This window comes from Pempheris klunzingeri, chromosome 4 (genome assembly GCF_042242105.1).
Source record: "Pempheris klunzingeri isolate RE-2024b chromosome 4, fPemKlu1.hap1, whole genome shotgun sequence".
Lineage (NCBI taxonomy): Eukaryota > Metazoa > Chordata > Actinopteri > Acropomatiformes > Pempheridae > Pempheris > Pempheris klunzingeri.
In genome coordinates, this window is record NC_092015.1 from 348511 (window position 1) to 362870 (window position 14360).

General features: G+C 51.8%; 4 protein-coding genes and 1 non-coding gene across 6 annotated transcripts in view; 1 reads left to right on the forward strand and 4 right to left on the reverse strand.

Annotated features, from left to right (window-relative positions):
- lrch3 (leucine-rich repeats and calponin homology (CH) domain containing 3) overlaps positions 1 to 14360 on the reverse strand; it is a 63208-nt gene that overhangs the window by 37975 nt on the left and 10873 nt on the right. The gene's annotated exons all lie outside the window — the stretch shown is intronic.
- Positions 1742 to 5293, reverse strand: LOC139200277 (uncharacterized). Its single transcript, XM_070829534.1, has 5 exons — positions 5275 to 5293; positions 4004 to 4589; positions 3760 to 3836; positions 2513 to 2764; positions 1742 to 2357 (listed from the first exon to the last, which is right to left on the reverse strand). The coding sequence occupies exons 2-5, from the start codon at positions 4440 to 4442 to the stop codon at positions 2088 to 2090; spliced, it is 1038 nt and encodes a 345-aa protein (XP_070685635.1). The 5' UTR covers positions 4443 to 4589; positions 5275 to 5293; the 3' UTR covers positions 1742 to 2087.
- LOC139200279 (dual specificity protein phosphatase 14) lies at positions 5059 to 7639 on the forward strand. Of its 2 annotated transcripts, XM_070829536.1 has the most exons (3): positions 5059 to 5163; positions 5669 to 5985; positions 6423 to 7639. In XM_070829536.1, the coding sequence occupies exons 2-3, from the start codon at positions 5672 to 5674 to the stop codon at positions 6643 to 6645; spliced, it is 537 nt and encodes a 178-aa protein (XP_070685637.1). In that variant the 5' UTR covers positions 5059 to 5163; positions 5669 to 5671; the 3' UTR covers positions 6646 to 7639. The 2 variants fall into 2 exon arrangements, with proteins under 2 accessions (XP_070685637.1, XP_070685636.1); XM_070829535.1 differs by lacking the exon at positions 5059 to 5163 and having other exon boundaries at positions 5558 to 5985.
- polr2d (RNA polymerase II subunit D) lies at positions 7347 to 9714 on the reverse strand. Its single transcript, XM_070829537.1, has 4 exons — positions 9429 to 9714; positions 9084 to 9264; positions 8908 to 9003; positions 7347 to 7560 (listed from the first exon to the last, which is right to left on the reverse strand). Exons 1-4 carry the CDS (start codon positions 9505 to 9507, stop codon positions 7482 to 7484), a joined length of 435 nt encoding a protein of 144 aa, XP_070685638.1. The 5' UTR covers positions 9508 to 9714; the 3' UTR covers positions 7347 to 7481.
- On the reverse strand, positions 10037 to 10108 carry trnag-ucc (transfer RNA glycine (anticodon UCC)). Its single transcript has one exon. It is a non-coding gene; the product is annotated as a tRNA-Gly (tRNA).

Sequence of the window (14360 nt, forward strand, 5' to 3'; positions counted from 1 at the left end):
AGATCACCTCAGCCAGCAGACACCAAACGGGCTGCAATGGCTGCAACGTGATCCTTTGGGACAACTGCACCTGATCACAGTAGGTCCACTAAAAGAGCTTGTTTGATCCACTGACAGGCTCAGAGTGTTATTCTAAGTGTGTGACAGCATCATGGAAAGGATCCCTACAGAGAGAGACCTGGAAGATCCTTTTGGTTTAACCACAAACAGCACACACACCAGACTACATTCACTAAAACAGGGATTTTAGAGCTGCTGCCTCCATCAGGTCGGTTAAAGTCCGTCAGACACAGAAACATGACGTCAGTAATGAGACACACACTCTTTAATCAAACAAGTCAGATGAAATACAGCGTGATGACTTTTAGCAGGTAACACCTGCTACAGGTAGAGCCCCAGTAACATGTGGTCACATAATGTGACCTCAGTGAGGACCTGAGCTCCCAAACAGGCTGAAGGACAGAACACAAATGAGTTTGTAACAGAAGTTCAGAGTGAAAAGCTTCGATTTTAGATCTCAGCTTCATCATCATGTCTCGTCAAACATCCCACAAACCAAATCAGTGTTTTGACGCTCACGCTTCTGACCTGAAGCCTCCTGGAAGTCTGAGAGCAGTGAAGCTCTTCTGTCAGAATAAAGCTATACAGTTTACTCTAGTTTCAGTGCAGATATTTCCACTGCAAACCTGCTTCTGTTTGTTTCATTCAACATCGAGTTCATTTCAGATTCCAGTACAACAAACTACAGAAAATATAATAAAAGTCTGTTTAAACCTTAACAAACCATTAAAAGAGGAAGTAACCAAAACCGTCACCTGATTTCTACCTAAAAACCCTTCAGGCTGAAAACCAGCCACGAGGGAGGACTTCCTGTCCTTTCCTTAAGAAAATAAAAGCCTCCCTGTTGCTTAAAACACCAAATTACTACCAGAGTATTTCAGACTGGATGTTTGTGAGCTACATGTGTGAAACACTAACTCCAGGAGTTCCTGTGGGGGCGGGACACCTGCAGCCTACTGCAGCTAACGTTAGCATTAATGTCACCTACATGTACGTAACAGCTAGCTGATGCTATGCTAGGTGTGTAGCTACTAAATCATGTTTACTGGCTATTGAAGATAATCGTTTATGTACACAAATATGCGATTAGATAGCTGTCAGTAAGCTAGCAGAGCTGTCAGTAAGCTAACAGAGCTGTCAGTAAGCTAATAGATAGCTGTCAGTAAGCTAACAGATAGCTGTCAGTAAGCTAACAGATAGCTGTCAGTAAGCTAACAGAGCTGTCAGTAAGCTAACAGAGCTGTCAGTAAGCTAGCAGATAGCTGTCAGTAAGCTAACAGAGCTGTCAGTAAGCTAACAGATAGCTGTCAGTAAGCTAACAGAGCTGTCAATAAGCTAGCAGATAGCTGTCAGTAAGCTAACAGAGCTGTCAGTAAGCTAACAGAGAGCTGTCAGTAAGCTAACAGAGCTGTCAGTAAGCTAACAGAGCTGTCAGTAAGCTAACAGAGAGCTGTCAGTAAGCTAACAGAGCTGTCAGTAAGCTAACAGAGAGCTGTCAGTAAGCTAACAGAGCTGTCAGTAAGCTAACAGAGCTGTCAGTAAGCTAGCAGATAGCTGTCAGTAAGCTAACAGAGCTGTCAGTAAGCTAACAGAGAGCTGTCAGTAAGCTAACAGCAGAAATAGCGGCCTACAGCAGGAGGAACGATCATGTATGTAATGACCTTTTTAGATCAGAGTGGCGAGCTGTTATTTAGCTAGCTGATGCTATGCTAGCTAACGTTAGTAGGCTATCTGTGTATTACTACAAATCATGTTTACTAGCTATTACAGATAATTATAAATTAATCTGTACGTTAGCGTATGACGACACGCCAGTGAGCACCTGAGCAACACTTCAACGGCAGCACGCTGTCATTTTGTAGCTTTGTCGCTGGTGGTGCTGCTCTGTTGCTCAGATGCCGATGACGGCGTCCTGTCCTGACACACGTGTCTTTCATCACTGATTTGTGGGTTGCAATACGGTGAGTGACCGCAAGGGTACCACCCACACAAACCGTCAGAGGTCAGAGGTCAGGGGTCAGCTGACTCTACAGCTCTGGCGGGAGGGCTGCTGCTGCTGCTGCTGCTGCATCCGGCTGCGTCTTCTCCCTGACGAGAGGCAGGACGGCGGCCCTGTAAAACACCTCCAGTTTGGACGCCGTCTCCTCCCAAAGGTCGGCGTCAAAGGTCACCGGGACGATGGCCGTCTCCTTCAGGGTGAAGACGACGAGGTCGGCCTGCTGCAGACCTGTCACCGCCAGCTGACACTGGATCTGTGTGAAGTAACTGTGAGACTTCTTCAGATGGTAGACCGGGGCCTGGGAGAGGAGGACAGACCAGGAGGACAGACCAGGAGGAGGACAGACCAGGAGGAGGACAGACCAGGAGGAGGACAGACCAGGAGAAGGACAAGGACGTTAAGAATAAGACGGGGGTAGTAAAGAGGACTTGTGGTCAGTAAAGTGTTTTTTACCTCTCCGGGCTGCCGTCCGTCCCCGTCCTCCATGTCCAGGCAGAAGGCGGGGTCGTCCCTGCAGGCGTCCTCCACTCGTCTCTGTCGGTGCTTGTAGGGACACTTCACCTCCAGGCAGAGCAGCCATTGGCCGGTCCGGCGGTCCATCACGATGCCGTCAGGACTCGCAGCCAACCAGGACCGTCGAGCATCGATGAACAGACCGCAGTCCTGAACCGAGACCGGACAACCCAACGCAGCGCTCTTCAGCTTCTGGAGGATCACATCATCATCATCATCATCATCATCATCATCATCATCATCTTCATCACCATCATCACCATCATCACCACCATCTTCATCACCACCATCTTCATCATCACCATCATCACCATCACCATCATCACCATCAACATCATCATCATCTCCACCACCATCACCATCATCACCATCAACATCATCATCATCATCATCATCATCATCATCTTCATCACCATCATCACCACCATCTTCATCACCACCATCTTCATCATCACCATCATCACCATCACCACCATCACCATCATCACCATCAACATCATCATCATCTCCACCACCATCACCATCATCACCATCATCATCACCACCATCATCATTACCATCACCATCATCACCACCATCACCATCACCATCATCACCACCATCACCACCATCACCATCATCATCACCATCATCACCACCATCACCATCATCACCATCATCACCACCATCATCATCACCATCACCATCACCATCATCACCATCACCACCACCATCATCATCACCATCACCATCATCACCACCATCACCATCACCATCATCACCACCATCACCATCATCATCACCATCATCACCACCATCACCATCATCATCACCATCATCATCACCATCACCATCATCACCACCATCATCACCACCATCACCATCACCATCATCACCACCATCACCACCATCACCATCATCATCACCATCATCACCACCATCACCATCATCACCATCATCACCACCATCATCATCACCATCACCATCACCATCATCACCATCACCACCACCATCATCATCACCATCACCATCATCACCACCATCACCATCATCACCATCATCACCACCATCACCATCATCATCACCATCATCACCACCATCACCATCATCATCACCATCACCATCATCACCACCATCATCATCACCATCACCATCACCATCATCATCACCACCATCACACCATTAGTCATGTGACCCTGAACCCATACCTGATACTGGCGGACCACCATGGCCTCCTTCTGGACCCCCCAGGTCATGGCTCTGGTCTGGACTCTCCGCGCCTCACCTGCTCAGCCAGAGTCACTGATGAAGAGCCCGTCGGCCATCTTGTCTAACAACAATGCTGCTTTGTTCACTGCTACTTAGCTCATGTTAGCATGCTAACACACTAAACTGAGTGCAGCTGTTAGCATGCTGGTGTTAGCATTTAGCTGTGAGAGGGGTGTGGCCTACCTGTGATGGCAGCCAGGTAGGAGGGGGGCGGGGTTTTGCTCTTCCCGTTAACGAAGCGGCAGTGAGCGATGCGGTGAGCCACCGAGGCCGTGATCCGGTTCTTCCTCCAGCTGAACCATTCTGGGTTGGTCCTCTGTCCGCGGGTCAGAACCTCCACTTTCTCCACCACCGGTCGGTCCAGCTTGACCCCCAATCCCAGGACCTGGTCCGGTCTGAGGGGGACTCCGCCTGAGAGACGGTCTGGTGTCCGAGGAGGATCTGGATCCTGAGCAGGTCCCTGAACAGGTTTCCAAACATGCTTCTGAGCACCCTGGCTTTGCTTTTGTCCCCCATTAGGACGTGGATCAACCTGAGGCGCCTCCTGGACCTGGGCCCCGGTCTGGATGGTCGGGTGATACCGGACCACAGGAATAATCTGGTTTGTGCTCCGATTCTGCATCTTTATGTTGTCCACACGAGGCCAGGCCAGAACAGAACCTGGATTACAGAACCGGACTCACCAGGTCCCACCTGAGAACCCTGCAGACCCTTTTAAGACCAGAACCAAACACCTGTTCAGGTCTCACCTGGATGGAGCAGCATCAGTCTGAGGAGGAGAGAAGGAGAAAGTAACTGACCTCAGACAGACGGAGAGGAACGTTCAAACTAGACTTCCCTCCTCCAGACGTGGAACCATGAACCCGCTGGACACCAGGACTTCCTAACACTCTGTCTTGTTGGTCAAACATTGTCATTACTGTGGCCCTTATTTTGAAAGTCTCGGAAATGACGGCCGGAAGTGTGTGTGTTCTTTAGGCCTCCGGGTTGATCCGGTGAGTCTGAACCAAACTGCACTGAGAATCTGTCAGAAATAAGAAGCCCCCCCTGGACCCGAGGAACCAATCAGAGCTCAGCTTGTGTTCACACGGAGTCAGTGGATTTGATGGCTCAGCATGACCCGCATAACGGGGGGGGGGGGGGGACCGAGCACAGCACCCCACCCTAAAAAAAACCTGTTTCTAAGGCCGAACTCCTCAGACTGAACTCTGGGGGGGCGGGGGGGTGGAACAGTGGGACATAACCAAGCGGTGCGCGCAGCAGAGAGAGGAGCGTTAAAGTGGGAGATTTTTGAATGAAGTTTGGCGGAAACCTCTTGGAGCAGCTCGTGTCCGGAATAAATCGTGAGAGCAGCTTGATGTTTAAGTTAGTTGGTTAGTTGGTTGGTTAGTATAATCAGACTCCTGTAGCCGTAACTAGCTACTACTAACAACTAGAGACAGAGGTGATCTTACCTGAGATGTGGGGACAGACAGTCAGACAGACTGGGACAGAAAACAGAAACGAAACTGAGTCAATGAGAAGTCTGACTCACTGTCCCGTGACTGTGTGTGTGTGTGTGTGTGTGTGTGTGTCACTGTGTGTGTGTGTGTGTGTGTGTGTCACTGTGTGTGTGTGTGTGTGTGTGTGTGTGTGTGTCACTGTGTGTGTGTGTGTGTGTCACTGTGTGTGTGTGTGTGTGTGTGTGTGTGTGTCACTGTGTGTGTGTATGTGTCACTGTGTGTGTGTGTGTATGTGTGTGTGTGTATGTGTCACTGTGTGTGTGTGTGTGTGTGTGTGTGTGTGTCACTGTGTGTGTGTATGTGTGTGTGTGTGTTTATCCCCTCCTGGTGCCCCCCCCCCCTGCAGGTCATGTCCCAGGTGTGTCAGGTCCGTCCTGGTCTGTACCTCAGCGGTCTGGACTCTGCAGTGAACAGCAGTGTCCTCTGCAGCAGGGCCGTCACACTCATCATCAACGCCAGCGGGCTGGAGGACGTGTCCTACCCCCCCCTGGACGGCCTGCAGGTCGTCCACGTCCCTGTCCAGGACCGGCCGCACGCCCCCCTCGGACACTACTTTGACCCCGTGGCCGAGCGGATCGACCAGAACCAAACGGGGGCGACCCTGGTCCACTGCACCGCCGGCCGGAGCCGGTCCCCCACCCTTGTCATGGCCTACCTGATGAGGTAAAGACCCCCTGAACCCCCTCAGACTGCACCTTTACTGAAAGGGGAATTCCTCCCCCAGTGATTTTAAAGGGTTGATTCACTCAAACACACTGACTGATGGAGCAGCAGCTCTAAAATCCCTGTTTTAGTGAATGTAGTCTGGTGTGTGTGCTGTTTGTGGTTAAACCAAAAGGATCTTCCAGGTCTCTCTCTGTAGGGATCCTTTCCATGATGCTGTCACACACTTAGAATAACACTCTGAGCCTGTCAGTGGATCAAACAAGCTCTCTTGGACCAGTTCAAACACTTGTAGTACCCACCAGTCATGTGACACCAGGTTATGAACAGGATAGAAACAGCAGTGACCCTCTGAGTGATAAAGCAATTGTGGTTCGGGGACTCTGACCCCTGCTGGTCTCGGGGACTCTGACTCCTGCTGGTCTCTGTGTCTGCAGGTCTGAAGGTCTGAGCCTCCGTCGAGCCCATGAACTCGTCCTGGAGCAGCGGCCCTTCGTCCGACCAAACGCCGGATTCTGGAGGCAGCTGATGGACTACGAGAGGACCCTGTTCAGCCAGACCAGCGTGAGGATGGTGAGGACGTCCAGTGGAGTCCTGCCCGAGGCCCTGGGGGACGCCACGGACTCCAACAGCACCTCCGCGTACTGCGTCAACGTCTGAACCAGGTTCATGGTCATCAGACCCGTCTGTGGCTCTGACCCCCTGATGTTCAGTTTAAAGAGGATTAAAGTCAGTAGAGTCTCAGTTTGGTGTCTCGGTGAGCTTCGTCCTCGGCCTCCTGCTAGCTAGCGAGCTAACTCTGCTACATCCCTGTGCTAACGTTTGTGTTTGTGTTCTGTTGGAGCATCAGACTGAGAATCCTCCATCAGAGAGTCGACTCACCCAGACGTGACGTGTCGTGGCGTCCAGCTAGCCGGCGGCGCTAAAGCTGCTGTGAGTGTGTTTGGTACCAGGATGTGGTCCCAGCAGCAGGCGGAGGGTCTGATCCTTCATCAGAGGACCAGGAGTCTGGGATCCAACACAGCAGCTCAGAGAACATGAGGGACGTTAGCACGGGGACGTAGCAGAGTTAGCTCGCTAGCTAGCAGGTCTGACACCAAACTAAAAGGTTCTTTACCGTCTTCACCACAAACTGAGACTTTAATCATCTTTGACCTGACAAACATCATGTGAGAGATTCAGGGAACGATTCAAACAGAGCTAAACTTTATTCGTCTGTAGCCGTTGACGACCGGACACATTTGACTGACATCAGGTCCCATGGCGCCCACAGGAAGGGGCGGGGCTTCACCGCAGCATGTGTTGGGACTACTTTGAGCAGCGGATGAATCCACGTTACAAGAAACAGGAGAGCAACCAGATAGAAAAGACAAGCAGTTTAATTTGACGTAGAAAAAAAAAGAAAAGATCACATGATCAGGATCAATCAGTTCAGTCCTCAGACCAGGACCTGATGGGGGGCACCAGGACCACCAGGGCCCCACCTGGACCTGGACTCAGTACTGGAAGCTTCTCTTGGTCTGGATGTCGTCCAGGATCTGCTGCAGCTCCTCATCTTCAAAGCGGCCCTCCAGACTGACACACACACACACACACACACACACACACACACACACACACACACGTGTCATTAAGTAAACATCTCAGCTTTAAAGTCTGTGTTTGTGTGTGTTCAGTTTGGAGGGAGGTTAGTCTAGTCCGGTGGATCCAGTGGACCTGGGGATCAGGGCCTCACTGACTGGGGATCGGGGTCTCACTGACCTGGGGATCGGGGTCTCACTGACCTGGGGATCGGGGTCTCACTGACCTGGGGATCGGGGTCTCACTGACCTGGGGATCGGGGTCTCACTGACCTGGGGATCGGGGCCTGACTGACCTGGGGATCGGGGTCTCACTGACCTGGGGATGGGGGTCTCACTGACCTGGGGATCGGGGCCTGACTGACCTGGGGATCGGGGTCTCACTGACCTGGGGATCGGGGTCTCACTGACCTGGGAATCGGGGTCTCACTGACCTGGGGATGGGGGTCTCACTGACCTGGGGATCGGGGCCTCACTGACTGGGGATGGGGGTCTCACTGACCTGGGGATCGGGGTCTCACTGACTGGGGATCGGGGTCTCACTGACCTGGGGATCGGGGTCTCACTGACCTGGGGAATCCGGGTCTCACTGACTGGGGATCAGGGTCTCACTGACTGGGAATCAGGGTCTCACTGACCTGGGGAATCCGGGCCTCACTGACCTGGGGATCGGGGCCTCACTGACTGGGGATCGGGGTCTCACTGACCTGGGGGATCCGGGTCTCACTGACTGGGGATCCGGGTCTCACTGACTGGGAATCAGGGTCTCACTGACCTGGGGATCAGGGTCTCACTGACTGGGGAATCCGGGTCTCACTGACCCGGGGATCCGGGTCTCACTGACTGGGGATCGGGGTCTCACTGACCCGGGGATCGGGGCCTGACTGACCCGGGGATCGGGGCCTCACTGACCCGGGGATCGGGGTCTCACTGACCCGGGGATCGGGGTCTCACTGACTGGGAATCGGGGTCTCACTGACCCGGGGATCAGGGTCTCACTGACTGGGGATCAGGGTCTCACTGACCGGGGAATCCGGGTCTCACTGACTGGGGATCAGGGTCTCACTGACCTGGGGATCAGGGCCTCACTGACCTGGGGATCGGGGCCTCACTGACCTGGGGATCGGGGTCTCACTGACCTGGGGATCGGGGCCTGACTGACCCGGGGATCAGGGTCTCACTGACTGGGGATCAGGGTCTCACTGACCTGGGGATCAGGGTCTCACTGACTGGGGATCAGGGTCTCACTGACCTGGGGATCAGGGTCTCACTGACTGGGGATCAGGGTCTCACTGACTGGGGATCAGGGTCTCACTGACCCGGGGATCAGGGTCTCACTGACCTGGGGATCAGGGCCTTGGCCTCCTCGGCAGCTTCAGGGCACAGGTTTGCCAAACTGGCCAACTCGAACTTGTGGAGCTTCTTCTGCAGGAGGAGACTGAGAACGGGGGGGGGGGTCAGATCCAGATCAGACTAGAAACTAACAGCAGATGGGGCCGTGCCAGACCGGACCCTGACCTGCGCACCGCGGTGATGGTCTCCCGGTTCTTGAAGCGGCTGAAGCGGGCCGTGTAGTTCAGGGTCTTCATGAAGACCTCGGACAGCTCCTGCTCGTCCTCGGCGCTCTCGTTCTGCTGCTTCCGGTGCTCCAGCAGCATGTGGACCTCCGAGTTCAGCAGGGTCTCCGCACTCTCGAACTCTGGACCACAAGAGACCACAATTAGGACCACAAGAGACCACAATTAGGACCACAAGAGACCACAATCAGAATCAGGACCACAATCAGGACCACAATCAGGACTCAGAGACTCAGTCCCCGGGCAGACAGTCCGGTGAACAGCCGGGACAAACCGGGACTCTGACCTTTAGGAAACAACAGCTGAGACGCGTCTTCTTCAACATCACCGACGTGTGTCGGAGCCGCGCCGCCTCCGGCCGCCATGACACCCAGCACCCCGGCTAACGGCTAACGGGCGGCAGAGGAGACACAAGATGGCGGACGGTGACACCAGCGGCCGGTCCGGAGCTTCCGGCGGTCTGAGGAGGATCTCTGCGGGTCAGTGGAGCTCCAAGAGTTTAAATAACGGGCTTCAGCCTTCAGCTCGGCGCCTTTCAGGCTCACCAAGAAAAACAAACCACGAAGAATCACTTCCGGGTGTGAAACCAGCCACTTCCTGTCTGGAGTTGAAGCCTTCAGAATAAAAGCAGCAGCGCCCCCCGGCGGGCAGTGGGAAGATCAACAACAAAGCTCTTCCTTCGCCAGAGGTGTTGGACACTGCTGATAAAGAGCCAGCGGTGGAGCACAGCACCGTCTGTAGAGAAGTGTGGATAATAATAAACAGCCTCTTCTGGAGTTATTGATTGTTCTGACCTAACCCCCCACTCACTCCTCGTTTCAACCGATTACAGAGAAAACCCGTGTTGTGTTTGCAGGAAGGATGAAGAGAAAAAGCTGAATGTGTAAAAACGGATGCGTTGGCCGGGAATCGAACCCGGGTCAACTGCTTGGAAGGCAGCTATGCTAACCACTATACCACCAACGCTGCTGCTAGACCTGAGATCAGGTCTAGCAGCAAACACACCTCTGACCAGGTAACACTGCACTACATTAACCCGGTAACTAGGTAAACCTGTCTGGGGGAGACAACCCCCCCCAGCACAGACTGGACTGTAGAAAGCTCCTGAAGTCAGTGAGTCAGCTGATCTCCGTCAGAGAGCAGAGACAAGAAGAGATGGATGTGATCCACCTTCAGTCACCTGATCAATAAGGACCCCCCAGTGGTCAGAAGGTCCCTCATTGACCCCCCAGTGGTCAGAAGGTCCCTCATTGACCCCCCAGTGGTCAGAAGGTCCCTCAGTGACCCCCCAGTGGTCAATAAGGTCCCTCAGTGACCCCCCAGCGGTCAATAAGATTCCTCAGTGATCCCCCAGTGGTCAGGAGGTTCCTCAGTGACCCCCCAGTGGTCAATAAGATTCCTCAGTGATCCCCCAGTGGTCAGGAGGTTCCTCAGTGACCCCCCCAGCGGTCAATAATTCAATTCAATTTTTTTCAATTTTTTCAATTCAATTTTATTTGTATAGCCCAATATCACAACAGAGTCTCATAGTGCTTTACAAAGTTCACTGAAATAAACAAGTGTAAGCGAACAAACAATCTAATAAAGAGTCCAGCAGTCGATGAGGCCAGTGGATCAGTCCAGTGGATCAGTCTGGTGGATCAGTCCGAGGCATCACCTGCCCTTTATGACCCTCCTTCTTCGGGAAGGAAAAACTCAAAAAGCCCAGTGGGAAAAGAGAAACCTCCGGGAGCACCACAGTGAAGGAGAGATCCAGCTCCCAAGGACGGACAGGCTGTAGCCTTGGACAGACGCACATCCATTGGCTGGTGGAGAACCACATCAGCGGGGCCAGGACCAGGATCCATAGGAACCAGGGAACCACATCAGCAGGACCAGGACCAGGATCCACAGGAACCAGAGAACGACATCAGTGGGACCGGGACCAGGATCCATAGGAACCAGAGAACCACATCAGCAGGACCAGGACCAGGATCCACAGGAACCAGAGAACCACATCAGCAGAACCAGGATCCACAGGAACCCGAGAACCACATCAGCAGAATCAGGATCCACAGGAACCAGAGAACCACATCAGCGGGACCAGGACCAGGATCCATAGGAACCAGAGAACCACATCAGCAGGGCCAGGACCAGGATCCACAGGAACCAGAGAACCACATCAGCGGGACCGGGACCAGGATCCACAGGAACCAGAGAACCACATCAGCAGGGCCAGGACCAGGATCCACAGGAACCAGAGAACCACATCAGCGGGACCGGGACCAGGATCCACAGGAACCAGAGAACCACATCAGCAGGGCCAGGACCAGGATCCACAGGAACCTGAGAGATGAGAAAGCACAGAAAGGCTCCGGGGAAGATAACAAGTTAGAGGCAGACATTTGGCAGAGGAAGAGGAGGAGAGAGGAGCCCAGTGCACCATAGGAGTCCCCCGGCAGTCTGAGCCTATAGCAGCATAACTAGGGGCTGGTCCAAGACCTGATCCAGTCCTGAACTATAGGCTTCATCACTAAGGAAGGTTTTTAGTCTACTCTTAAATGTAGAGAGGGTGTCTGCCCCCCTGAACCCAGACTGGGAGGAGGTTCCACAGGAGAGGAGCCTGATAGCTGAAAGCTCTGCCTCCTGCACTACTTTAGAGGACTTTAGGAACCACCAGTAGACCTGCAGTCTGGGAGCACAGTGCTCTAGTGGGGTAGTACGGTACTATGAGCTCTTTAAGATATGATGGGGCCTGACCCTTAAGAACCTTGTAGGTGAGGAGAAGGATTTTAAACTCTATTCTAGATTTTACTGGAAGCCAGTGAAGAGAAGCCAGTACAGGAGAAAGATGGTCTCTTCTCTTAGTTCTGGTCAGAACAGGAGCAGCAGCGTTCTGGACCAACTGGAGAGTCTTTAACGACTTATTGGGGCAGCCTGATAATAATGAGTTACAATAGTCCAAAAAGTGACAAATGCATGGACCAATTTTTCTGCATCATCAGTGGATATGATGGGCCTGATTTTAGCAACATTAGTAGATGGAAAAAGGCAGTTCTAGAAATCTGTTTAATGTGGGAGTTAAAGGACAAATCCTGATCAAATAAGACTCCCAGATTCCTCACAGTGGAGCTGGAGGCCAGATTAATGCCGTCCAGAGCAGTTATGTTGGTAGAAAAGGTGTCTCTGAGGTGTCTGGGGCCAAGCAAAATAACTTCAGTTTAGTCTGAGTTTAGCAGCAGAAAGTTGCTGCTCATCCAGGACTTTGTGTCTTTAAGGCAGATTTGAAGTTTAACCAACTGATTGGGTTCATGTGGCGTCATTGATAAATATAATTGTGTATCATCTGCATAACAGTGGAAATGAATGGAGTGCTTCCTGATAATATTACCAAGAGGAAGCATATATAAGATAAATAGTATCGGTCCAAGCACTGAACCTTGTGGAACTCCATGTCTAACCTTAGTGTGGACAGAGGATTCGTTATTAATATGTACAAACTGAAATCGATCTAATAAATAGGACTTAAAGCAGCTTAATGCAGTTCCTTTTATACCAATGAACTGTTCCAGTCTCTGTAACAGGATGTGATGGTCGATGGTGTCGAAAGCAGCACTCAGGTCTAACCAGACCAGGACAGAGAGAAGTCCTCTGTCTGATGTACTCAGGTCTAACAAGACCAGGACAGAGAGAAGTCCTCTGTCTGATGCACTCAGGTCTAACCAGACCAGGACAGAGAGAAGTCCTCTGTCTGATGTACTCAGGTCTAACAAGACCAGGACAGAGAGAAGTCCTCTGTCTGATGCACTCAGGTCTAACCAGACCAGGACAGAGAGAAGTCCTCTGTCTGATGCACTCAGGTCTAACAAGACCAGGACAGAGAGAAGTCCTCTGTCTGATGCACTCAGGTCTAACCAGACCAGGACAGAGAGAAGTCCTCTGTCTGATGCCATAAGGAGGAGGTCTGTAACCTTCACCAGTGTCTCTGTGCTATGATTCGCTCTAAAACCTGACTGAAGATCCTCTAATAGACTATTAGAGTTTAGAAAGTCACACAGCTGGTTGGCTGCTGCTTTCTCCAGGATCTCTGAGAGAAAGAGAAGGTTGGATGAAGGTCTATAGTTGGCTGATACACCTGAATCCAGAGTGGGCTTTTTCAGGAGAGGTTTAATTACTGCTACTTTAAAGGACTGAGGTACGTAGCCTGTTAGTAAAGACTGATTGATCATATCCAGTAAGGACGTGTTAATTAGGGGCAGGACTTCCTTAAAAACCCTTGGGAACGGCACGTGCCCAAACGTGCACATTTTGTTTACTTTCACTTTGTCATTTCTCAATATATCGGTCAGTTTAAAGGCTCATAGTATGAAATTTTATCAGGATTGTTTTTTAAAAATTATTTTCAAAATTCCATTATCCCCTCTATTGCAAGGTGTATAGAATAGGAGATATGGATTTACTATGCAAGTTTTGCCTTTGGGCCCAATTTGGGCCCCATTGAATCCCATAATAACCACATATGTTCGATATACTGTAATCCTGACACATTATAATGCATTTTCCATGAATACCCAATGAATCTAAGCCTCTGCCTTCAAAATAAAAGAAAAACAGGTTTTAGGTGTCATGCCCCCCCCCCCCCCCCCCCCCCCACCAGATGGCTTCACATAAAGTGAGCTTGCAAAATGCATGGAAATGAAGAGGAACATGGGGAAACAATGGAGGATGAAGCCACTCCATGGCGGTCTAAGAATGGGGAAATCCTGTGGTCTCCAACTCACCGAGAGGTCGTGCCATTCTTTCCCCCTCCAATTCTGACCCCAGGGCCGACCCACTTTGCTATTGCCTGGATGGAATAGCACCAAAAACTACAGACGGCGTCTGTTTTTGGAGGAGGTCGGGAGAGCGCTGGTCACCCCGGCCATGGCTGCAAGGAAATGTCTGCCGAGGGGGCCATTTGCAGCCAGCCTAGTCCTAAAAGCCTCACGCCAGGTCCACGGTCAGGAGGAGGAGGAGGAGGAGGAGGAGGAGGAGGAGGTGGAGGGACCACAGCCAGGGGCCTCTAGAAAACGGAAGCAATGTGCTTTGTGCACACAGCGCAGGAGGGTCTGGAGGCAGTGTACCAAATGTGGCACACATGCATGCAGCATGCACCTCAAAACAGTGTGTGATTCATGTTTGTAATTGTAAGTGTTGTGTTATGGGAGTTTGTTCAATAAACGTTCATTGTTCCAAAACC